This window comes from Typopeltis vanoorti, chromosome 22, assembly GCF_054136105.1.
Source record: "Typopeltis vanoorti isolate ZY-2024b chromosome 22, IOZ_Tvanoo_1.0, whole genome shotgun sequence".
NCBI lineage: Eukaryota > Metazoa > Arthropoda > Arachnida > Uropygi > Thelyphonidae > Typopeltis > Typopeltis vanoorti.
The window spans coordinates 28933543-28956300 of NC_143570.1; the positions used below are offsets into that span (position 1 = coordinate 28933543).

General features: G+C 36.6%; 1 protein-coding gene across 3 annotated transcripts in view; it reads right to left on the reverse strand.

The window, feature by feature from the left end:
- Positions 1-22758, reverse strand: part of LOC150094266 (WD and tetratricopeptide repeats protein 1-like) — a 447781-nt gene that overhangs the window by 62397 nt on the left and 362626 nt on the right. For all 3 annotated transcript variants that reach the window (XM_090412278.1, XM_090412277.1, XM_090412279.1), the window contains exon 14: positions 3917-4115. In XM_090412278.1, the coding sequence (XP_090268404.1) occupies positions 3917-4115 (199 nt within the window). The remainder of the gene's footprint in view (positions 1-3916; positions 4116-22758) is intronic.

Consider the following 22758-nt stretch of genomic DNA (forward strand, 5'->3'; position numbering starts at 1 on the left):
ACACAAAAAATATCATAAAAATAAAAATTACATATATGGGACAATGAAATAAAGACAATAATTGAAAATTGTCTTTATTTATTAACATAAAAAAAAAATTACACCAATAAGTTACAGAATGCTTTAAATGATATAACAATGAAAGAATTAAAGGGCAACCTAAGTAAAATAAAAAATGGGAAATCAGCAGGAGAAGATGGGATAAACTCTGATCTGTAAAAATGTTTAAATAAAATATATACAAATAAACAAATACCAATAGAATGGAATACAAGTATAGTAATACCATTATTTAAAAAAAGGGGATAAAAACAAAACCTGCTAATTACAGAGATATTAATAAATTTAGTTTAATCCTTTATCCAAGTGTGAGCAAACAAAGTTTGCGCCTGAAAGTATCTTCAGGACTGGGGTAAGGTGGTACAACACCAGGCAACTCGTTGCAAAGGTGGAGCAACCTACTAACACTCCTGTCTCAGTATCTCCCATAATGCAAAACACATCTCCTTGCGGATATGTCTAATGTTCTGCATTAAGGGAAGGGCCACTACCCAGACTAGTTTCAACCTTTATTGAGGTCTCTTCAGTGGGAGCCAGGCCTAAGCTGAGATACCAGGCAGAAGCATTCGCAGGTCATCTCTACCTAACATTAGACATATCCGCAAGGAGATGTGTTTTGCATTATGGGAGATACTGAGACAGGAGTGTTGGTAGGTTGCTCCACCTTTGCAACGAGTTGCCCTGGTGTTGTACCACCTTACCCCAGTCCTGAAGATACTTTCAGGGGCAAACTTTGTTTGCTCACACTTGGATAAAGGATTAAACTAAATTTATTATACTCTAACCAAGTGAAAAATAAACTTTCAACATCTTTCTCTATTAGAAAACACGCTAACAAGTAGAGATAAGAAAGTTGTTATTCCACTTTATAAGGCTTTGATACATCCACATTTGGATTACTGTGCTCAGGTCTGGTCTCCTGAGTTTCTTGGGGATGAGGAAGTGGCAGAGAAGATTCAGAAGCAAGCAACCAAGATGGTGAGTGATCTGTGGAATGTTCCCTATGAAGACAGATTGAGGATGTGTGGACTGCAGAAGTTGGTTGATAGGAGAAAAAGAGGGGATATGGTAGAAACATATAAGTTACTTAAAGGGTTTTATAGAATTGATGCAGGGGAAATGTTTCAGTACTTGGCTAGAGTGGCCAAAACAAGAGGTCATCCCTGGAAGATGAATAAAAGTTGTGGTTTGTAGGATTGTGAGAACTAGATTTCTTGCTTGGAGAGTTGTGAATGAGTGGAATCGGTCACCAGAGTCAGTTGTGAGTGCTTTGTCTTTGAACTCCATGGAGGCGCCAATACAGTAATAATAATATATAACAGAAACCTATCCTTACTTAGCTACTTCTAACATTAGTACCTTATAACTGCTCTCACAATAAGTGGCAGTTGTAGAAAGTTTTTTTTTTTTTTGCTTGGTTAGAAAGTAAATTATACTTGACAAGAAATTATATTCTCATATTAACCCTTTACCCTGAGTGTGAACAACCCAATGTTTGTGTTGAAGTATCTTCACAAACAGGCTTTGGCTGCAGTATTCCATAATGCACAGAGCACATACCCCCCCCCCCCTTTCAGACATATATATTGTTAGTTTTATATTTGGTTTTATCCTTTATCCAAGTGTAAGCAAACAAAGTTTGTGCCTGAAGTACTTTCAGGACTGGGGCAACTCGTGGTATAGGTTCTCATCACTTGACTTAGTATCCCATAATGCAAAGCACATCTCCTTGTGGATGTATATAATGCTATGCATTAAGGGAAGGGTCACTACCCAGACTGGTTTTGATCTTTATTGAGGTCTCATTCAGTGGGAGCCAGACCCAGAGGTGGTGATACTAAGGTGGAAGTGATGGAGAAGTCATATTTCCATATACGAGTTGCCAAAAGGTGTCACACCTTATTATTAAAATTCTCTTGATTAGAGAAGTTTATGGAAGTATTTTCACTTGGTACTAACTATATATTTGGTTTTATACTTTATCTAAGTGTAAGCAAACAAAGTTTGCACCTGAAGCACTTTCAGGACTGTGGCAACTCGTGGTATAAGTTCTCATCACTTGCCTTAGTATCCATAATGCAAAGCACATCTCCTTGCAGACATATATAATGCTATCCATTAAGGGAAGGGTCACTACCCAGACCGGTTTCGACTTTTATTGAGGTCTCATCAGTGGGAGCCAGAGTAGTGACCCTTCCCTTAATGCATAGCATTATATATGTCTGAGGAGATGCATTATGGGATACTAAGGCAAGTGATGAGAACTTATACCACCTTTGCCATGAGTTGCCTCAGTCCTGAAAGTACTTCAGGTGCAAACTTTGTTTGCTTACACTTGGATAAAGGATAAAACCAAATATATAATTAGTAGCATAGCCAAGTGAAAAAACTACCATAAATATATATATTGACATGCCTTATGGGAAGGGTCACTACTCAGATGGGCTTCAAACTTCATTAAGGTTCTCATCATTTGGAGCTAGACCTATGGAGATACCAACAGCTAAATCAATGCAGAAGTCATATTTTCTATACAAGTAACAAAATGGTGCTTCATCATTTTGTTAGTTGTATTATTATAGAGTTGTAAGCAAGTTTTTTTTACTCAGAACGTAAATTAAGCTTGACAAGAGATTATATTCTTATTTTAATCCTTTACCCAAGCATGAGCAACAAAAGTTTGGATATGAAGTCACGCATCAAAATTATACACTTTTGTATTATATACATCAAAAAGGTACTGTGATGAGCATTATGGAAAATGATGCAATCTGACATGAAGCCAACAGCCTCTACACACAAGTAGTCCTAGTTATGAAGTTTCTTCATGCACAAACTTTTTTGGCTCAAACTTGGGTGAACAATTAAAAGTTTCGTGATCCTCTTCACCAAGTGTATTTTCGGTGCTAGTTTTCTGTTTCACAGAATCACAAGTAGATTCAACAATTTCTGCTTCTTCAGCCTTCCTTTTTTTACTCATTGGCATAAAGTAACTACTTTAAAATATTTTTTACTCATTGGCATAAAGTAACTACTTTAAAATATTTTTTATTCATTGGCATAAAGTAACTACTTTATGCCAATGAGTAAAAAATATTTTACTCATTTTGAACAATGAGTGCACTGATTTAACTTAGGTTAATTCAAAACTCAAGTGAACACGTGCATGTTGCAGAGTGAATATAGAACTGATAAACTGATATTGGAAGCAATCAGAAGTGAACACAACTTCCTGTTTCCGGTTGTGTACCAACCTAAAACAGGAAAGCAGGGTACCAACTTATGAGTAATCAAAACTGAAAATTCAATTCTTGTACACAGTACCATCTACCGGAATATTTATAACACATTTTGCTGTCAATAAATGTCTTAAAAACTTAAGAAAAAAGGTGCTGGTACTGCGTACTGCCAGAAAAAAAGCACTGTATACATATCCTATTCTTGGTTTGTGAAAGGGTGTGCACTTTGCATTATGGGATGCTATGCCAATTGATGTGAAGTCATTAGCTATATATACAAGTAGCATAGTCATGAAGATACTTCATGCACAAAAAATATTTGCTTACACTTGGATAAAGAATTAAACCAAGAATATAAATTCTTGGTATCTTTAATTCATACTATAACCAATATTTAAAAATATTTATGGCTAAGTGCAGTTTGAAAACACATGTCAATGCAATGGTATAAAGCAACAGCTTGATGCACTTAAACAAGAAAGCACATGGTTACTACTAATCCACTTATTAAATGGTGATATGACTTAATTTAGCCTCTTGAAAGGTGAAGGAGTCTATTCTAGAATGAAAAACATTAACATAAGTAAAATTTCAACAATTCTTAAGGATTACTTTACCTTCCAAAGAAATTGGCCTCTTTAATATCTGTTGTGGTGTTACAATGACCACAAAACCGTGCTTCATAATCATATGCTACAGAACGCCATAATTTTTCCTGTTCTGAAATAGATGGTTTACGGTGGCGAGGACTAGCTGAATTGCTGCCTCCAGAGCTCTGAGACTCTGAGGATCGGCAACTGCTTCCCTCTTCTACATCTATCAAAAAACACAATAAAAATATATAAGAGCAATGCAGTATACCCAAATACATTCATAAATATTAATAATGAATATTTTCAGTACCCTTAAATTTATTTCATGAATTTGTAATCATACAGGTTTGTATAAATAATTGAATCTTTCTATAATTAGAAAAAAAAAGTTTTTTTTTTGTGTTGTGGTGAGCCCAAAGTTGAGGGAAAAAAAAAAAAAAACTGATGAAGTGAAAAAAATCAGCTCAACAATCAAGCTAATGTTATTCACAATTTGTTTATTTAATACCGACCTCTTTCTCTAATAATAATGTTAATTTTATAGTCATATTAGGTTTACCTAAATAATCATTTCTATAATTAGGAAATAGGTGAAGCTAGTGATTTAGGGGGGGTGGGGGTAGACAGAGAGTTGAAGTTTAGAGGATATATTGCTAAGGGTGCAATAATAAGTAGAGATAAGGAAGTTATTTCTCTTTATAAAGCCTTGATAAGCCCACATCTGGATTGCTGTGCTCAAGTCAGGTCCCCTAGGGTTCTTGGATGAGGAAGCAGTGGAGAGGATACAGAGGCGAGTGACCAAGATGGTGAGTGGCCTGTGGAATGTTCCCCATGAGAATAGATTGAAGGTGTTTGGATTGCAGAAGTTAGTTAATATGAGAAAAAGAAGGGATATGATAGAAACATTTTAGTTGCTTAAAGGGTTTTATAGGATAGATGCAAGGGAAATGTTTCAGCACTTGGCTAGAGGGACCAGAACAAGGACTCATTCTTGGAAGCTGAATACAAGTGTGGTTAGTAGGGCTGTGAGGACTAGATTTTTTTTTTTTTTTTTTGCTTGGAGAGTTGTGAATGAGGGGAATGGGTTGTCAGAGTCAGTTGTGAGTGCTTTGTCTGTTAATGGGTTCAAAGAGAGGTATGATAGATTGGGTCTCCAGCGACGAGTTTTGAATTCCACAGAGGAATTCAAAACTCGTCCATATAATAATGTTAATAATGTGTCCATATTATAATGGTAAGAGTAATAGTAGTTAGTTAAATATCAAATAATATTCTAAAAGCTATCATAAGTATATATGAAAATAATCAAATAGAAATAAGATTAAATCATGAGCTGTCATGTACAAGAGAGATAAGCCAAAGAGTCTGACAAGGATGTCCCCTTTCAGCAACTCTTTTTAATATTTATGTAAATGAAATAAAAATTTACATCTTTGTTTGTAAATTTACAAACAAAGATTAATAATAGCTGAAATGAAGTTTATGAGAAGAACTGCAAAGTATACTCTATTTAATCACAAAAGAAATGAAGAAATTATGAAAGAATTAAACTAGGAATCAGTAATAGAAAAATTTTTTAAAAATAAGCAGAAATGGATGGAACACATTGAAAGAATGAAAACAGAAAGATTACCAAAACAAGCATTAAATTATAAACCATTAGGAAAAAGAAAACCAGGGCGTCCTCTTAAGAGATTCAATGATGACTTCTAAGGCCGGAACAGGCCACTCTAGGTCTAAATCCATGATGATGATGAAAAAGCAAACTTGGAATAATCTGAGATGCACGGAGAGTAGTCAGATCTAGGAGAAGCAAGATAGGTTTTAATGGAATTGAGGGATAAGATGTGGTGAAGAGTCAACTGAGAACTGACTGAAGGTTCTAAAACAAGTTGCTATGTTTGTATAAAAATGTAAGGAACATCAAGAATAATGGTGGCATTGACTGAGTTAGTCCATTTAAAATTGTATGTATGGACAAGAATGATATACTGACAGGAATGAATGTATGAGTCTAATATTTTCTTTATGCCATCGATATAACAGCAGAATTAAGTCCACTCAAAGGGGTAGTGAAAACAGCAGTAATGGTTTTGAGGCTAGATAGGATGAGATATTCAGTGGAATGTTGTTATAGGCCTGGAAATGTAAGTGATGACTATACAATTTTAGGCAGTAGTTTAGCATATAACAAATAGATAATCATCATGGATAATTTCACTTATTAAAATAATGAATTAAAGGAGGGGCTGCACCAGGAAGTAAGGATTTTTTTTTTTAAGGATAGCTACTTCAGACAATATGTAAGAGATGATATGTGAAGGAAATATCCTGAATTCGGTTATAGCATCAGAGGATGTTACTGAGAAGGATATGTCAGTCTGTAATTTGTGAAAGTGACTGTGAGGCACTCACCTGGGTGGTGGTAGTGATCAACCATATAAAGGCAGAAATGTGAAAAAAGAATTTATAAGCAGAACTAAAGGGAGGGTAGTTATGGCAAACTCAGAAGACAACTTACAACAATCAAGGAATGAAGAATTGGCTGAAAAGAAAGAAATCAATTCTGTTGGGGATGGGGGTTAACAATAGTGATGTCTGAACGTACATCAAAGATTAGAAGGATAAATTAAGTAGGTGCAAAATAGAAAAATGGTGAGATTAAGCCAGAAATCTAGAAGAAGGCAATATAGAGGCAGTCTAAGGAGGAATCCAATAATCAGTTATAAGAGGGATACTATACAGAGCTGGTCAGGAAGGTGACTATAAAGAAAGGGGAAGCACAGCTATTCATGTCAAGAAAAATCCACAGGAACTTGAAACACGACTGCCAGAAGGAACAATGACAGTCAGGTAACCACTGTTCAAGATGCTATTTAATGAGGTATTTAAATATTTAATGATACATTTCATTAAGATATTTTATATCATATACCTCTGTGTGTGCGAGAGAGAGAGAGAGAGAGACTAGAAATTAACAAACAGGAAGTATGCAAAGTGTAACTGAAGTCAGCGTTAATAATGCAAGGAAGTAATCAGATATCGTGGTGAGTTATAAGTGGGATTAAATGCAGCTTTTTACTTGCCTGTATTCATTTGAGCCTCAAAACTGAGAATATCACAAAGAAAGGGAAAGGGAGTAAAACAGTACCATTGCACAAACAGGTGCCAAACCAAGAATTTAAACTACAGAGGACAGTTTCAGCTTTTTGTCAATATGTGTTAATTTTCTTTAGTAGGTTCAACAACCTCTCATGTATGGAATTATCATACTTCCCCCTCCCCTAGATACACACATCTGCTAAGATCGATCACTCATGCAGTCTCTTATTCAGTTAACTAATCTATTATCCAATCCTCATCTGACCCAAATTAAATACCAACATTTCATGTGGTTATCTGGAAATGGAGATATCAGCAAGGGCTAGAATCAAGTACAGGATCAACAAAAGATGAATTCTCTATAAAGGTCAGCATGGGTTTGTTAGTGAGAACAGTTGGTGCTTGATAGTCTCCTTATTAAAACACTTAAGGAATAGAACAACGTAGTTAAGGATATAAATTAAATTAAACTTTAATAAATATTTTCCGATATTTCGGCAACGTCACGTTGCCATCTTCTAAAGGAACTTACAAAAAAGTTACGTACACGTAGGCACTACAACACAGAAACTGGGAATGAAGAGATGAAGCTATTGTTCTCCTAACAGTCCTGATGGTGCCCTCTAGAGGGCTAAGTAGGTGTTCTTGGCCGTTGGGCTGAAGGTCTGCTGATGTAGGCCTCCCAAATTTGGGGCAGTCGCATACAACCAAATTTGTTGAGGTTTGGAGAATTTCTTAGGGCTGAGGCTGATTCCATAAAGAGTCTTTCAAATTTGTATTTGCTAAGGTGTATCACTGTAGCTTTCTTCCACCGTATTCTGTGGCGTGTATCCAGAGCATGGTCCGCAAGCCCAGAATGACTGTATTTGTGAAAATGGATGTAGTCCTTATGTTCCGAAATTCTGATATTCGCTGTCCTGCCTGTTTGGCCAAAGTAAGACAGTTTACAACTGCAAGGGACCTGGTAAACACCAGGTAGGTCTAGGGGAAGTGGTTGGTCTTTAGTGGAGCGGATAAGGGATGCCAATTTTCTGTAAGGTTTGTAACAGGAGGTCAGGTCATGTTTTTTTAAGATTTTGGTAATCTTTTCCAAGGTGCCTCGGATGTAGGGAATGGTGATGGATTTAGAGTAATCCTTGTTGTGGGGGGGGGGGGAGAGGAGATCTGTGGTTTGTAGGTTCTAATATTTTTTGGATTTTTTTTGGGGGGGGGGGGGTAGCCATTGGCTGAGAAGGTGTTGAGGATGTGATTTAGTTTAGTGTTTAGGGCCAAGTCATTTGAACAGATTAGTTTAGCCCTGTTGTATAGTGTTTTCACTACTCCATATTATTGGGGGGGGGGGATTGTTGGTGAATGTATCTGCCTGTATGGGTGGGTTTTCTATAGACTGAGAAAACCAAGGATCCATTACGCTGGCGGGTGACTAGTGTGTCTAGGAAAGGGAGGCTGTTGTTTTCCTCTTTTTCCAGAGTGAATTTAATTCTGGGGTGTTGGTTGTTTAAATTTGTTAAGAAGGAGAGAAGTGTTTCAGAGCCATGTGGCCAAATAGCAAATTTTTTGTGGGGCAGAGGCTAAGGCTTTTTCTTCAAAGGTCTCCATAAAGAAATTGGCCAAGGGTGGGGAGAGTGGTGAACCCATGGCTGTCCCCTCTATTTGTTTGTAGAATTTTCCCTGCCAAACGAAATAGCCTGAGTTCATTGTGAACTGAAATAAGGCTGAGATATCGGGAGAAAATTTAGCTTGGATTAGCTCTAAAGTTTCCTTGAGTGGGACATTTGTAAATAAAGAGGACACATCAAAGCTGACCATTCTGTCAGTATGTTGGAGTGTAAGGTTTTCTATGCTGGCTTTGAAATGGGCTGAGTTTTTTATGTGTGATGGTGTGTTGCCAGTATAGTGTGTGAGCTCTTTGGCCAAATGTTTAGCTAATTTGTATGTGGGGGAATCATTCCTAGACACACTGGTCACCTGCCAGCCTAATGGATCCTTGGTTTTCTCAGTTTACAGAAAACCCACCCATACAGGCAGATACATTCACCAACAATCCCCCCCCCCCTCACAACAATATGGAGTAGTGAAAACACTATTCAACAGGGCTAAACTAATCTGTTCAAACGACTTGGCCCTAAACACTGAACTAAATCACATCCTCAACACTTTCTCAGCCAATGGCTACCCCCCCAAAAAAATCCAAAAAATATTAGAACCTACAAACCACAGATCCCCCCCCCCCACAACAAGGATTACTCTAAATCCATCACCATTCCCTACATCCGAGGTACCTCAGAAAAGATTACCAAAATCTTAAAAAAAACATGACCTGACCTCCTGTTACAAACCTTACAGAAAATTGGCATCCCTTATCAGCTCCACTAAAGACCAACCACTTCCCCTAGACCTACCTGGTGTTTACCAGGTCCCTTGCAGTTGTAAACTGTCTTACTTTGGCCAAACAGGCAGGACAGCGAATATCAGAATTTCGGAACACAAGGACTACATCCGTTTTCACAAATACAGTCATTCTGGGCTTGCGGACCATGCTCTGGATACACGCCACAGAATACGGTGGAAGAAAGCTGCAGTGATACACCGTAGCAAATACAAATTTGAAAGACTCTTTATGGAATCAGCCTCAGCCCTAAGAAATTCTCCAAACCTCAACAAATTTGGTTGTATGCGACTGCCCCAAATTTGGGAGGCCTACATCAGCAGACCTTCAGCCCAATGGCCAAGAACACCTACTTAGCCCGCTAGAGGGCACCATCAGGACTGTTAGGAGAACAATAGCTTCATCTCTTCATTCCCAGTTTCTGTGTTGTAGTGCCTACGTGCACGTAACTTTTTTGTAAGTTCCTTTAGAAGATGGCAACGTGACGTTGCCGAAATATCGGAAAATATTTATTAAAGTTTAATTTAATTTATATCCTTAACTACGTTGTTCTATTCCTTAAGTGTTTTAATAATGCATAACCAACGTATAAGCCTGTCTACGAGAGTCTCCTTATATATTGCAAAAGGGGTGGCAGTTGTTCAGGACAAGGGGAGATGCATATATAGTGATATATCCAGATGCCTTTGATAGTTTTCCACAAGAAATGTTGGTATTTAATTTCAGTCATATGGAAACTGGATAACATATTAGCAAGCTGAATAAGAGCCTACATAAATGATTAATCTCAGCTTATGTTTTAGTTGAGGGAAGGCGGTATGATAATTCCATACATGAGAGGTTGTTGAACCTAGTGTAGAAAATTAGTACTGTGGATGGGCAAAAAATTTAGAAAGAAGAAACTTGTAAACATTGTACACAGACAAAGATTACTTTCCATTAGTGTTACACAGTGACCAGCATTCATTTTAGGCAAATTATAGACTCTACAAGCTGTTATAAATAACTATTTTAATTTCCCGACATTTCGACCTTCATATTAAGGTCATCATCTAGAGTATATACATATATACAGAGACAAGCTCAATTACATTTCACACAGTATGCTAAAGAGACAATAATTTGATCAACAGTTATTCTACTGATGTGACCTCCAGTGAAAATAAAATAAAAATAAAAATAAATTTAAAAAAATTAATTAATTAAAAAAAAAACCACATCAAAGCTATATTCTATTTAAGATAACACGAGAGAAACATTCTCTCATGTAAATAGTTTTATTACAGTAACGATGACATCCTGATTTAACATGACAATTGTTATATTAGATTTAAGATACTGGATTATCTATGGTCCTATTTATAGTTAACTCTTAGGGAGAAGGTTAAGTGGGTAGAATATGTGCCTTGCATATTCTTGGGATTTTTAGACCATCATTATTGTTAAGATTAGGGTGGTTGATAAGAAGAATCTCACAGGCTTCCTTAAATTTATGTTTATACCATGTTTTGGTGTGATGTAAACAACAGGTGCTTTTCCAGTCAATTCTATCCAAAGTGTTCAGGGCATGATCAGAAAGGCCAGCTTCACCACAGTTATTATATTTAATGTGTCGTTTATGTTCCTTTTGTCTGATAGGAACTGTGCACCCTGTTTTCCCCTATATAGGGTAGATTACAGGTGCAATAAATACGGTACACTCGAGGGTGGGGGGTCTTTGGATGAGTTGAGTAAGCTCTTTAAATTTGCAGGAGGTTTAAAGGTGGCATTAAGGTTGTATTTCTGTAGTATTCTGTTTCTTTTATTTGATGCCCTTTTAATGTATGGAATGGTTACAGTTTTATTATAGTCTAGTTTATCTTTGTTTTCAAGTGAGGTCTTGTAGAGAATTTTGTTTATAGTATTTTGGCTGTACCATTTCTTAGAAAGGTATTGCTGATAACTTTAGATTCATCTTTAAGCGCTTGTTCATTGGAGCAAATCTTCAAAGCCCTGTTTCTTAAGGGCATTAATGACACGTAGTTTTTGTGTTGGGTGGTGGTAGAAGTTTATGTGTATATATTGGCCAGTATGTGTCGGTTTCCAGTAAACAGTGAAGAAAAGACTGCCAGAAGGAAGTCGTGTGACAAGTGTATCCAGAAACGTAAGCGTGTTCTGCTTTTCAATCTCAATAGTGAAACTCCGCATTTGTGTTGTTTGTTTAGGTGGCTGAGGAAAGTGTCTAATGTCTGGCAGCCATGGGGCCAGATTTTGAAAACACTGTCGATGTATCTAAGCCAGACTTTGCGTTTTAAAGGAGAGGAATCTAGAGCATGTTGCTCAAAATATTCCATGTAAAAGTTAGCAATGGGGGGAAGGATAATGGTGAGTCCATGGCTGTACCTTCTTTTTGTAGGAAGAAAGCGTTTTGCCATGCAAAATAACCAGAACATAATACATGCATAAAGAGCGCTGTGATATCCTTGGGACATTCGTGAAGAGGGCAGAGAAATCAAAACTGACTAATAAATCATCTTTTTCTAATGTAATGTTTTTAATTATGCTTATAAAGTGTTGTGTGTTTTTAATATAGGAGAGGGAATGACCTACCAACTCCTTGAGTGTTAACGTTAATTTCTTGGCTAGGTGATAATTAGGGCTGTCTATACCCTCGATTATCAAACACACCACTCTGGTCGATAGTCGAGGGTATAGACAGCCCTAAGAAGGTCGAACGTTGGGAAATTAAAATAGTTATTTATAGACACGGTTGTAGAGTCCATAATTTGCCTAAAATGAGAGAGAGATTACTATTTAGCAAATGCATATGACAGAAGACTATTCCAGAAGATAGCAACAGAAGGAATGAATGATGAAGACATCTTCTTTGAATTTGGTGTTGAATGCTGTGTTTTAACAGATTTAGAAGGGAGCAGGGAATTCATCAGTATTGGTATCAATACCAATTCTGATGAACAGTGACTATGAAAACACTTGCAGAAAAATTACACCAGCAGAAATAATGTCTGTGTGAAACAGCAATAATGATGAGAAAATATCATTAATCAACCTAACTGCCCTCTTCTATAAGTATTTTTAAGGAGCTCTAAGAAGTGCTTTCCCAAATGGGAGAATGGTAACTGATCACAAGGATTTGTGCTCAGTACAGAATTTGTGGCTGTTCAGAGGTAAAGTAACACTGTGTGCAAAAGTAGAAAACTCTCATTGTTGACACTTTATCCTCTGTTTTATTTAGAATGAACAGGGTAATCAAAACCCAATGATGAATGGTTTAAATCAGAATTTAGCATGCTGAAGTTGATATTTTGGAAGTTTTGGTGATCTGTGTGGTACAAGGTTTATCAAATCAGAAAGATGAAGTCAGCATATAGTTTTTAGAAAAACGTTTATGGAATTTGAAGTCCAAGAGAAGGTGGCTGAATATATAGAAGAAAGAGTAGTGAAGAATGAGCCTTGTGAAACAAACATTAGTTGCAAGTATTTGAGGATAAATATCCATTCACCACCATCACCACATGTAATAGGTGTCCAGCTGACAATTTTGTAGAAGACAAAACCATATGATAGGAGCTTACTTAATAAGACCTTTGTGCCAAATCTGATCAAATACCTTTGAGATATCAATGGCAACAGTTGAGATTTTCCAAATTTTTGATGGCATTTTATCCAGCGGCAGGTGATATAAACAAAAAGAGATATAATTTACCTATACCTTTGGGATAATCAAAAAAAGATATGATGACAAAAAGTCTTCTGCTCCTGATAGGAGCAGAAGACTTTTCTAATTTGGTATGGATGCTTGGGTATTAGGTATTCGTGTTGATGTTTGTTTCATGGAATAAAAGCTGTCTAAAGCTAATAATTAACTAAATTTATTTAGCTAATTAAATTACCCAGCAAATATTTTGACTTGGTCACCAAGACAAGCTGGCTGTTCAGCGCCAAAGAAGACAAGGTCATGGCATTGGTGTTTTGGGACGCTAAAGGCATTTTGTTTATTAATTATCTTGAAAAGGGTAAAACAATAACCAGGGAATATTATTCTCATCTTTTAACCAGACTAGACAAAAAAATTCATGAGAAAAGACCCGGTTTGCAGAAGAAAAAAATCATCTTCCATCAAGACAATGCACCTGTCCACAAAGGTGTTTTGGCAATGGGAAAATTAAGGGATCTGCACTATGAATTGTTGTTAGAACATTCACTCTATTCCCCAGATTTGGCTCCCTCTGACTTCTATCTCTTCCCAAAACTAAAAATCTTCCTCGCTGGTCAGCGTTTTTCTTCGAATCAAGAGAAGATTGCAGCTGCAGGGGGGTATTTTGCAGCTCTTACTGAGAACCATTACAGGGATGGGATAATGGCACTGGAGTATCGCTGGAATAAAAGTATCAGTCTTAAGGGAGATTATGTTGAAAAATAAAAATAATTTTGAAATTATAAATTTGTTTTTTTCATTAGGCCAAGAACTTTTCAGACCACCCACATATATCTATGTTATCCTTTTCAGAATATATGCAATTTTTTTTGTTCTGGATTTTGGGATAGGTTGGGGTTAGGCAGAGACCTCTGATGATTTTGTTAAAGGGGAAGCCATTGGCTAAAAATGTGTTCTGAATGCGATTTATTTCCAAGCAAATGGTTCCAGCTCTATTTGCTAAAGTTTTGATAACACCATACTGCTGGAGGAGGGAAATAAACAGTGGATATACCTACCAGTGTGGGTGGGTGGGTTTTCCATATACTGGAAAAAATCCGTTTGATAGCTGGGCAACTAGAGTGTCAAAGAAAGCAGACAGTTATTGTTTACCTTTTCAATGCTGAAACAGCTCCTCAGATGTGCTAAAAACATTTCTATGTATCTCTGCTGTGTTGCCAAATGAAGAACATATCATCAATGTAGCATAGCCATATTGTGGGTTTGAGAGTGGTGGAGTTTAGGGGTGTGTTCTCAAAATGTTTCAAGTAAAGATTGGCAGGAGGGGGGGCATGACTGTGCTTTCAATATGCTTATTGGTTTTCCTTGCAAAATAGCCAGAGTGAATGGTGAAGGTGAATAAGGATGATATATCTGGGGGAAATAGAGAGGCTGAATGAGTTCAGAAGTTTCTTTTAGGGATACATTTGAATAGGGAAGCTATATCAAAACTGACCACGATGTCAGTGTCTCTGAGGATCATATCTGACAAGCAAGATTTGAAGTGTACAGAGCATTTTAAATGGGAAAAAGTGTGGTATTAATAAGGCAGAGATCTTTTGTTGTGTCTGGCCACTTTATAAGTAAGGGAACCAATACTCAATACTCTCTAGTATGGATCTCAAGGGTATGTTCTGTATGTGTATTTTGGGTAACCCATAAACTGGAGAGGCTAAGGATTAAACTTTTGAATAGTTTCAGGCCAAGAGATCACTTTTTCTAATAATTTTTTTTATCATATTCAGAGTGATCAAGCATCACAGCAGTGTTGCCTTCCACTTTGGTGATGATGATAATATACAGTTCTCGCATAGTTTTTTTTTTAAGTATAGTGAATTCCATATGGGATAAGTTTTTGATTGGAGGCGTTGCTGATTTTAAAATGTTGGCCATATCTAGCCAGATATTATTAGCAATATGGGGCAGGAGACTGTAGATGCTATGTTCTACTTTTGTTATAATTTGCTGGAGTTATGGCCAAGATTGAGGACTTTGATAGCTTCTTTCTGGAACTGAATTGACGACTTGTTAATTACCATGATCTCAAATCCACAATATGCCTATGCTACGTTGGTGACGTGTTCTCCATGTGGCCATAAGGGACGATTTTAGCACACCTCAATAGCCAATACCTGAGGATTCATTTCGCCATTAAAAAGGAAAACAATAAATGAACCTAATGCTAACACTTCAGGAGTCACAGGACTTATTGCAGGAAGCCCATCTGAGAAAAAACAAAGTTTATCACATCACTCCTTAAACCTATTCACCATCTACATGTTCACCACCCTATTCTATAGTCCAACCACCCTCCAAATCCTTTTGCAACTTTCAGAGATGGCTGTTGTCCTTATTCTTCTCCTTGCTCTAATATACCCTTGACAGTATAGTTACCTGACTACCATGCAGAATCTTATCCTTTTCATTAAGAGCTCGCCATTACAATCAGCATGTTTATCTCTCTGCTAGTGTGCACATGCTCGATATATCTCTTTGTACCCATGAAGATACCTTGGTGACCAAAGCCAAATAGTGGCTGTAATTTAAGTAGCTTTAGATGTCTGTTTTATTCCATAAAATATCAAAAAGAAGATTTTTTTTCTGCATCCATCTGAACAAGTTTCTTCTGATTTCTTTCTGGAAAAATATCGCAGAAGCTTGAATAGCTCATGTTTGGAATTGCAGGTGAACATTTATGAAGATAGTCTATGTAAGCAATTGAAAAAAAGTAACAAGCCAGGAGATTTTTTTTTTTTTTTCTGAGGGTAACAAGGCAATAGACCAATCCCACTGCAAAAGAAGTAAGGAGGCACAAAAGTTATGGCAATGGCTTTAGCAAAGTAACCAGAAAGTATGCGACATTTGGACATGATGCAGGTTTCCTGATTTTTAGCCCTCTCAAAATCAGCTTTGGAGGTGCCTGGTGGTTTGTTTGTGGCTATTTCGAACTCAGGTATAAACCAAAAAAGAAGATGGCGATTTTGATGATGCCAACTGTGATAAGCTTGGTTCTTCTCGTGTACAGTCTTTGGACACATTTTTGAATATTCAAAACTTAGATCTCCATGATGTGTATCAAGAGATAAAAAGTGGACAGGGAATAAATGTTTCCATACCAATAAGAATTGCTTTGGTGACAAGCTGAGTGCAAATGTTTGGGTACAGAAGACTGAAAAGAAATCCAACAAAGCACAAGCCATGAAGGTGATTCTACTTGGCATTCTTATAATGCCAAACACATGTAGAAGCAACTCAATGAATGCTGCTTTGTGAGGAAAGAAATTGTGGTCTGAATTAACAAGAGGAACAAGAGGAATATTGCTGATGATCAACATCAGCAATATGTTTATGGCCACTAGTAAGGAGGAGATCTAAAGTGTGTGGAGTGTGGTTACATTTATCTAGTGGGTTCTGGTTATTGGGCATGTGAACAATTTGTGTAAGGTCATTACTGATAGCAAATGTGTAAGCAACTCTAATGTTATATCAGTGCTGTTAGAAAAGGAAAACCAGATGGAGTTGTAAATATTAAAATCTCCAAGGTAAATAACCTTACTGTTAGGAAAGCTAGACTGGAGAAAAGCAACATTTAAAGAAATGAAATCAACATACACAATATGTACTGTGCACTAATGACATAGGAAATGATTTGAAGTGAAATATTTAGTTGTTTGTTGATGATGCAAAATTGGAAACTGCATAATGCAATAGTTAATCTAGAAGATGCAGAGAGCTTAATGATTTAGCTTAAGTCCTGAGCTAGAATGATTTAAATATACTGACAGATGGGTAAAAAATCATGCATATCAGTTTAATATGAAAAAGTGTAAATTTATGCATTTTGGGGTTAAAGATTACAAGCTCAGGAAATTGAGTGTGGTAGCAAATTGTGAGTTGGAGTTCAGAGGGCATAATGCAAAAGTGGTCAAAGTAGCTCAAACAATCACCTGGTTATCTAAGAACACCCTAACAAGCAGAGATAAGGAAATTATCATTCCTCTTTATAAGGCTTGATATGGCCACATCTGGATTGCTGTACACAGGTCTTATAACCTGGGTTTCTTTTAAGGATAAGAAAGTGATGGAGAGGATCCATCACTTTCTTAAGAAACTACTATGTAGTTCGCGTGCCCTCAGTCTATCCTCATAACTAATATAGTATTGTTCTAACATATTTGTTATCTGTCTCTGTATCCTCTCTAACATTAATTTATACTCTTGAAATCCCTTTGACCAGATTTGAGAACAATAATCCTCATGTGGTCTGATTGAAGCTTTATACAATGAAATCACCATTATTGCTATCTCTACTGCTAATTCTTATCTCTACTGGTCAATATCCTCTTAGTATTGCAGCAATCCTCTGGGTTACCATTACCACCTTTGCAATAAGCCTAAACTCCATACTGTAATAAATTTAGTTTAATCCTTTATCCAAGTGTAAGCAAACAAAGTTTGTGCCTGAAGTATCTTCAGGACTGAGGCAACCCGTGGTAAAGGTGGACCAAGTTCTCATCACTCCTTGTCTTAGTATCTCCCCTAATGCAAAATACATCTCCACAAGGAGATGTATAATGCTATGTATTAAGGAAAGGGCCACTGCCCAGACCGGTTTCGACTTTTATTGAGGTCTCGTCAGTGGAAGCCAGACCCAGAGGTGGTGATACTAAGGTGGAAGCAATGGAGAAGTCATATTTACCTATACGAGTTGTCAAAAAGTGTCTCACCTTATTATTAAATTACGCTGGATTTAGAGAAAGATGTTTAAAGTTTTTTTCCACTTGGTTAGACTATAATAGATTTAGTTTAATCCTTTATTCAAGTGTAAGCAAACAAAGTCTGCACCTGAAGTGAAAAAAAACTCCATACTGGTCTATCTTGATATCATACTTTAGCTATACCAGCAGATCAGCAGTTGTTAACCATGAGGAATATCTAGATTTAAATTCCATGAGCCTGAACAAACTTGATGAAAATGCCATCTACTCCAAACAGGATTCTTTGGAAAAAGACTAAAGACATACATGAAGGTGGCGTAGCTAGAGCTGTTGCTGCCCGGGGGGGGGGGGGGGGGATCACTGAGTTTGCCGCACCTCTCAATACACACCAAAAATATTACAAAAAGTCAAAACGACTTATAGGGAAATAAATTAAAACACTATGTTTATTTTTGAAGTAAAACTTTAATTTCAACATTCTAAAATGTTATTTTTCTTGCTTTTCCGTTAGAAAAATCGTTGATGTCATTGGCGAAGTCTATTTCATAGTAATGTAGATAATTCTTAATCAAATTAGAAAAACTCCTCTAACAACTAGCAACACTTACAGCATTTATGAGGAAAATTCGCAGTAGTATTACAATATTTGGAAATGCGTTCTCGAGACTGTATTTTAGAATTAATTGCAAAAGTTCAAAAGGTTCAAAGTGCTGCCTGGGACGGCCCGCCCCCTCCGTACCCCTCTAGCTATGCCACTGCATTTTCATATGCAACTTTTCGTATAAAAAAGCATCTCTGAAACTTTGTTACATTACCCTAATCTGAACAGACCTTGTGGATAAATTTTTGTGGGTAAAAAAGGACAGTTTCCCATTTCTTATGGGAAACTGTCCTTTTTCATAAACATTCCTTTTAAACATATAAAAAACATTATTCGGACTTCAGAGCAGTATGAATCATGCTAAATCTTCATTCACATGTGACAGACATGTTCTCATTGTTGATTATTCAGTTGTGTTACTTGTGTGTCTACTTGTTTATTTTTTGAACTCATACTGAAGATGCCCTAGATACTTGGGCAAAAATTGTATGCAAATGAAGCTTTTGATGTAAGATTCCATTGTATTCTTCTTTTGATTAGTGCTATGTTGTACTAATATGCTCTTAAAATGAGTCATAACTTTTTGAATGAATTATGATCAAGCTGATGATAACAATCCACCACTAAGAAACAGGAGCAAAACTGCATTACTGCATGTGTGTGGAGATGTTGTATTACCATTTAGTAATACAAGCAATACTTATTTGGATTTACAAGAAAGAAAGACAAGAAAGTTGTTATCAAAGGTCCCAATTTTTGAGTGGCTGTTGTGTGTTGAAGGAACATTTTACATTTGCTTAAAGCATTTTCTGGTAAAAAAAAAAAAAAAAAAAAAAAAAAAAAAAAAAAAAAAAAAAAAAAGGAAAATTTTTCTATTTTAAATCCTTTCTTTTCCTCAATTAAAACAAATATTATTACTTAACATATGCAAATGTTAAGATGGAAATAATATATATATATATATATTTTTTTTTTATGTTTTTTTTTTGTGTTTCTTCTAATTAATAGGAAATAATATATGCAAGTTTGTTTTCGATGAAAGATGAATTCTGTCTCACACAGGTGTGGATTTTCTTTCCACAAAACTCAATTTTCTTCTTTTGCAGAATATGCAAAAGAAGAAGAGAATGACCAGAGAAGAGAACATACCCACTGACAATCACAGCAGATTACAGACATAGGATTAACTATACTATAATTTACAATCCTTCAAGTTTTATAAAAAAATCCAAACAGCCTCTTGCCATGAGTCCACTCAGTGTAATATGTAGAAAAAGTTTTGATGAGATGAGAAATAAGTCTTGGAATTTATTATTATTCTAATGACACAAAAGAATAAAAATCCTGGAATAGGATAACATTAAAAAAAAAGTGAACATGACTAGCTGGAGAATTTTGCTTTGTAGTAGGATTAAGGAAGAGATCTAACATTTGGTTTTATTTATATTAATTAAAGTTCTTATAGGGTTTTTTTTTTTTTTTTTTTTGATTTAATGCATCCGAACCATGAATGGTTGAAAACATATTTGGGACGTTAGTAATAATGCCATGAGTGGGGATGTAAGTTAGATAATTCACAAAGCATGCTCTATACACCAACAATTGGTGAGAAGTAGCTTTTTGTGCTAATGTTTTTACAATACTGTTTAGGTTTACTTTTCCTTTGGTTCTGTTTGGAGTCTGGTGCCTCACTGCCCACTCGATGGAGTAGTGACCAAACCGTATGATTTGATGTGCTAAAGTTGAGGTTGTTCACATTATGCCAGCGAGTATTTCCACTGTCATCCAAATACCTGAAGAGGAGAAAAGCAGTTTCTGGATGGTTCTGTTGTTCATATTCTGCCTGAACAGAACTACTTTCACGGAATCTTATAAACACCAGGATATTTGAGATCATTGTGTTTAGTTTTAGGAAAAACTTAAGATTGAATGTAGTTTAGAAATGGGTGTTAAGAACGTCTTGATGTTATATTTCCTCAGAATTTTAGCAAATTTTGGGGATATAGAACTAATATATGGCATAGAAATACTGCCTTTAGAAATAGTGGTATCTTCACTGCGTCGTTGATGAAGGTTAAACAATCATTTGTCTATAGTCTTCTTTGAGTAGCCATCAAGTAAGGATGTACTTTGAAGTCAAATGAGTTCATTTTTAAGTTCCTGTTCATCCGAAAGAAGAGACCTGGCTCAGTGACCCAGAGTAGAGATGATACCTAACTTCTGTGGAAGATGATGATGAAGAAGTCCAGTTGTAGACAAAACTAGTTGTGCAAATAAAGTTTTTATTTTAACTTCGGTTCAAGTCATTAAATATTATAGAATATATATATATATATATGTCAAGGTTATTGCATATATATCAAGATTAGTGCCATAGTGATGGCACTAACTTTGCCCCAATGTGCTTTGCTTATGAAGCAGTACTACCTAAATGACTGCAATGCTATCGTTGCTCTCTGCGAATTCTGCCACCTGAACAAATGTTGATGAGGTCCACTATCTCAATGTGCTCTGCGATTAATGATCAGTTATTTTTGAGGAAACAGAATCATTAAGAGTTAGACCTGGCAGAGGTGGCAAACCAATCAGTTCACAATGAGTGAACGCAGTTGCTACTGCTGTTGTGGAGCAGGCCATGAATAACAGCGTTGGTTCTTTCAGTGCGTGTGCTGTATCAAGACACATGGATGTGTCTTACACTACTGCCTGGAAAATTGTATGGAAGATTCTGCATTTCTACCGATTCAAAATAACCCTGACACAGGATTTGTGCCCATAGGACTTTGAAAGTCGACTGACATTCATTTTAACATTCCGTGCTTGAATGAAGTTGGCTGCTGTGTGGCTGTGGATGATTTTGTGGGGAGATGGAGCTGTGCATATCCACAAATACCCACAATTATTAGGTATGGGGTATGCAAACTCCACATTTAATCCAACAAATTCCTTTGTATTCAGACAAAGTTATTGTCTGGTGCAGGCTTACAGCTTCGTTTATCATTGGACCATTCTTCTTTGAGGACAATTGCCAGTCAGGTCCTGTGATCTGCTCAATTACTGCTGAGAGGTATCGTGATATGAAAAACAATTTTATTATGCCAGAGCTATAGCAGTACCTGTGGATAGATTCATCATTTTCATGTGGGATGGGGCCCATCCACACAAAAGGTTTTTCAAGAACATTTCACAGAAGGCAGAGTGATCAGCTATGCGTTTTCCACTGCATGGCCACCTTGTTCGCCTAATCTGATCCCCTGTGACTTCTGGCCCTGGGGATTTTTCAAAGACAGAGTTTATCTGGCTCATCCTGATAACTTGCCAGTACTGAAAGACAGCATAACACAGCATGTGGACAATACTGGTCCCAACTAGCTGCGTTCTGCCGTTGAACACTGTGCAAAGGATGCAGTTTGTGGCATATTGGGAAGGGCAGCACATTGAACAGCACAGACCATGAATGCATAATGAAAGTGAATAAAAATGTGTTATTTATGCTTGTGTCACTTTTCATTTCTTAAACACACAAACAAAGAGAAAAATTACTAGATCAACATGTGGTACATCATGTAGAGGCCCTGGTGGTGAATTTTGGAACTACTTTTTTATTCTCAGATATTGCTTGCACATGATGCATAACGTACCACAAAGTTTTGCAGCATTTATACATAAAATCACCCTGTGCATAAAATTGAACATTATATATATACATATGGCATAACCCTGGTCAGGAGAAGTGTGTATGCGACCACAGCAAAGATCCACTACAACAACAGAAACGGCCCCCGAGTCCTGCACGGCCCACACTCACCTTTCTACAGCGGCGGTAAGGCATCGAGCGAGGCCAGGGGTGCTAAGAATCTCGCAGATGAAAACAGGCCACCTCTTAAATCTATGAAAATGTCAATCGGTACCCTCAATACTCAAACTTTGGCAAGAGACTACAGAATAGATTTGTTAATCAAAGAACTAACCAATATCAACTTGGATATACTGCTAGTGAATGAAACAAAAAGTTTGAAAGAACTGACATCAAGATGGTACAATGGCTCACAGATACTCCTCAGAGCATCCTCAAATAATGGAAAACAAGGCGGAGTGGCTTCATTGTAAAATCCAAGCTCACCAAGTCGATCCTTTCTTGTAACATCATATCTGAAAGAGTAGGTGTACTCGTAATTGGAATAGAGAACAATATAACAATAAAATTAATATCCTGCTATGCTCCAACATCTGTAGCTGATAATCAAGAAATAGAAAATTTTTACATGAATCTTGAACAGGCATTAAATTACAAGTCAACATACACATTCGTTGGTGGCGATTTTAATGCCAAAATAGGATGTGGAAAAGAAAACAAAA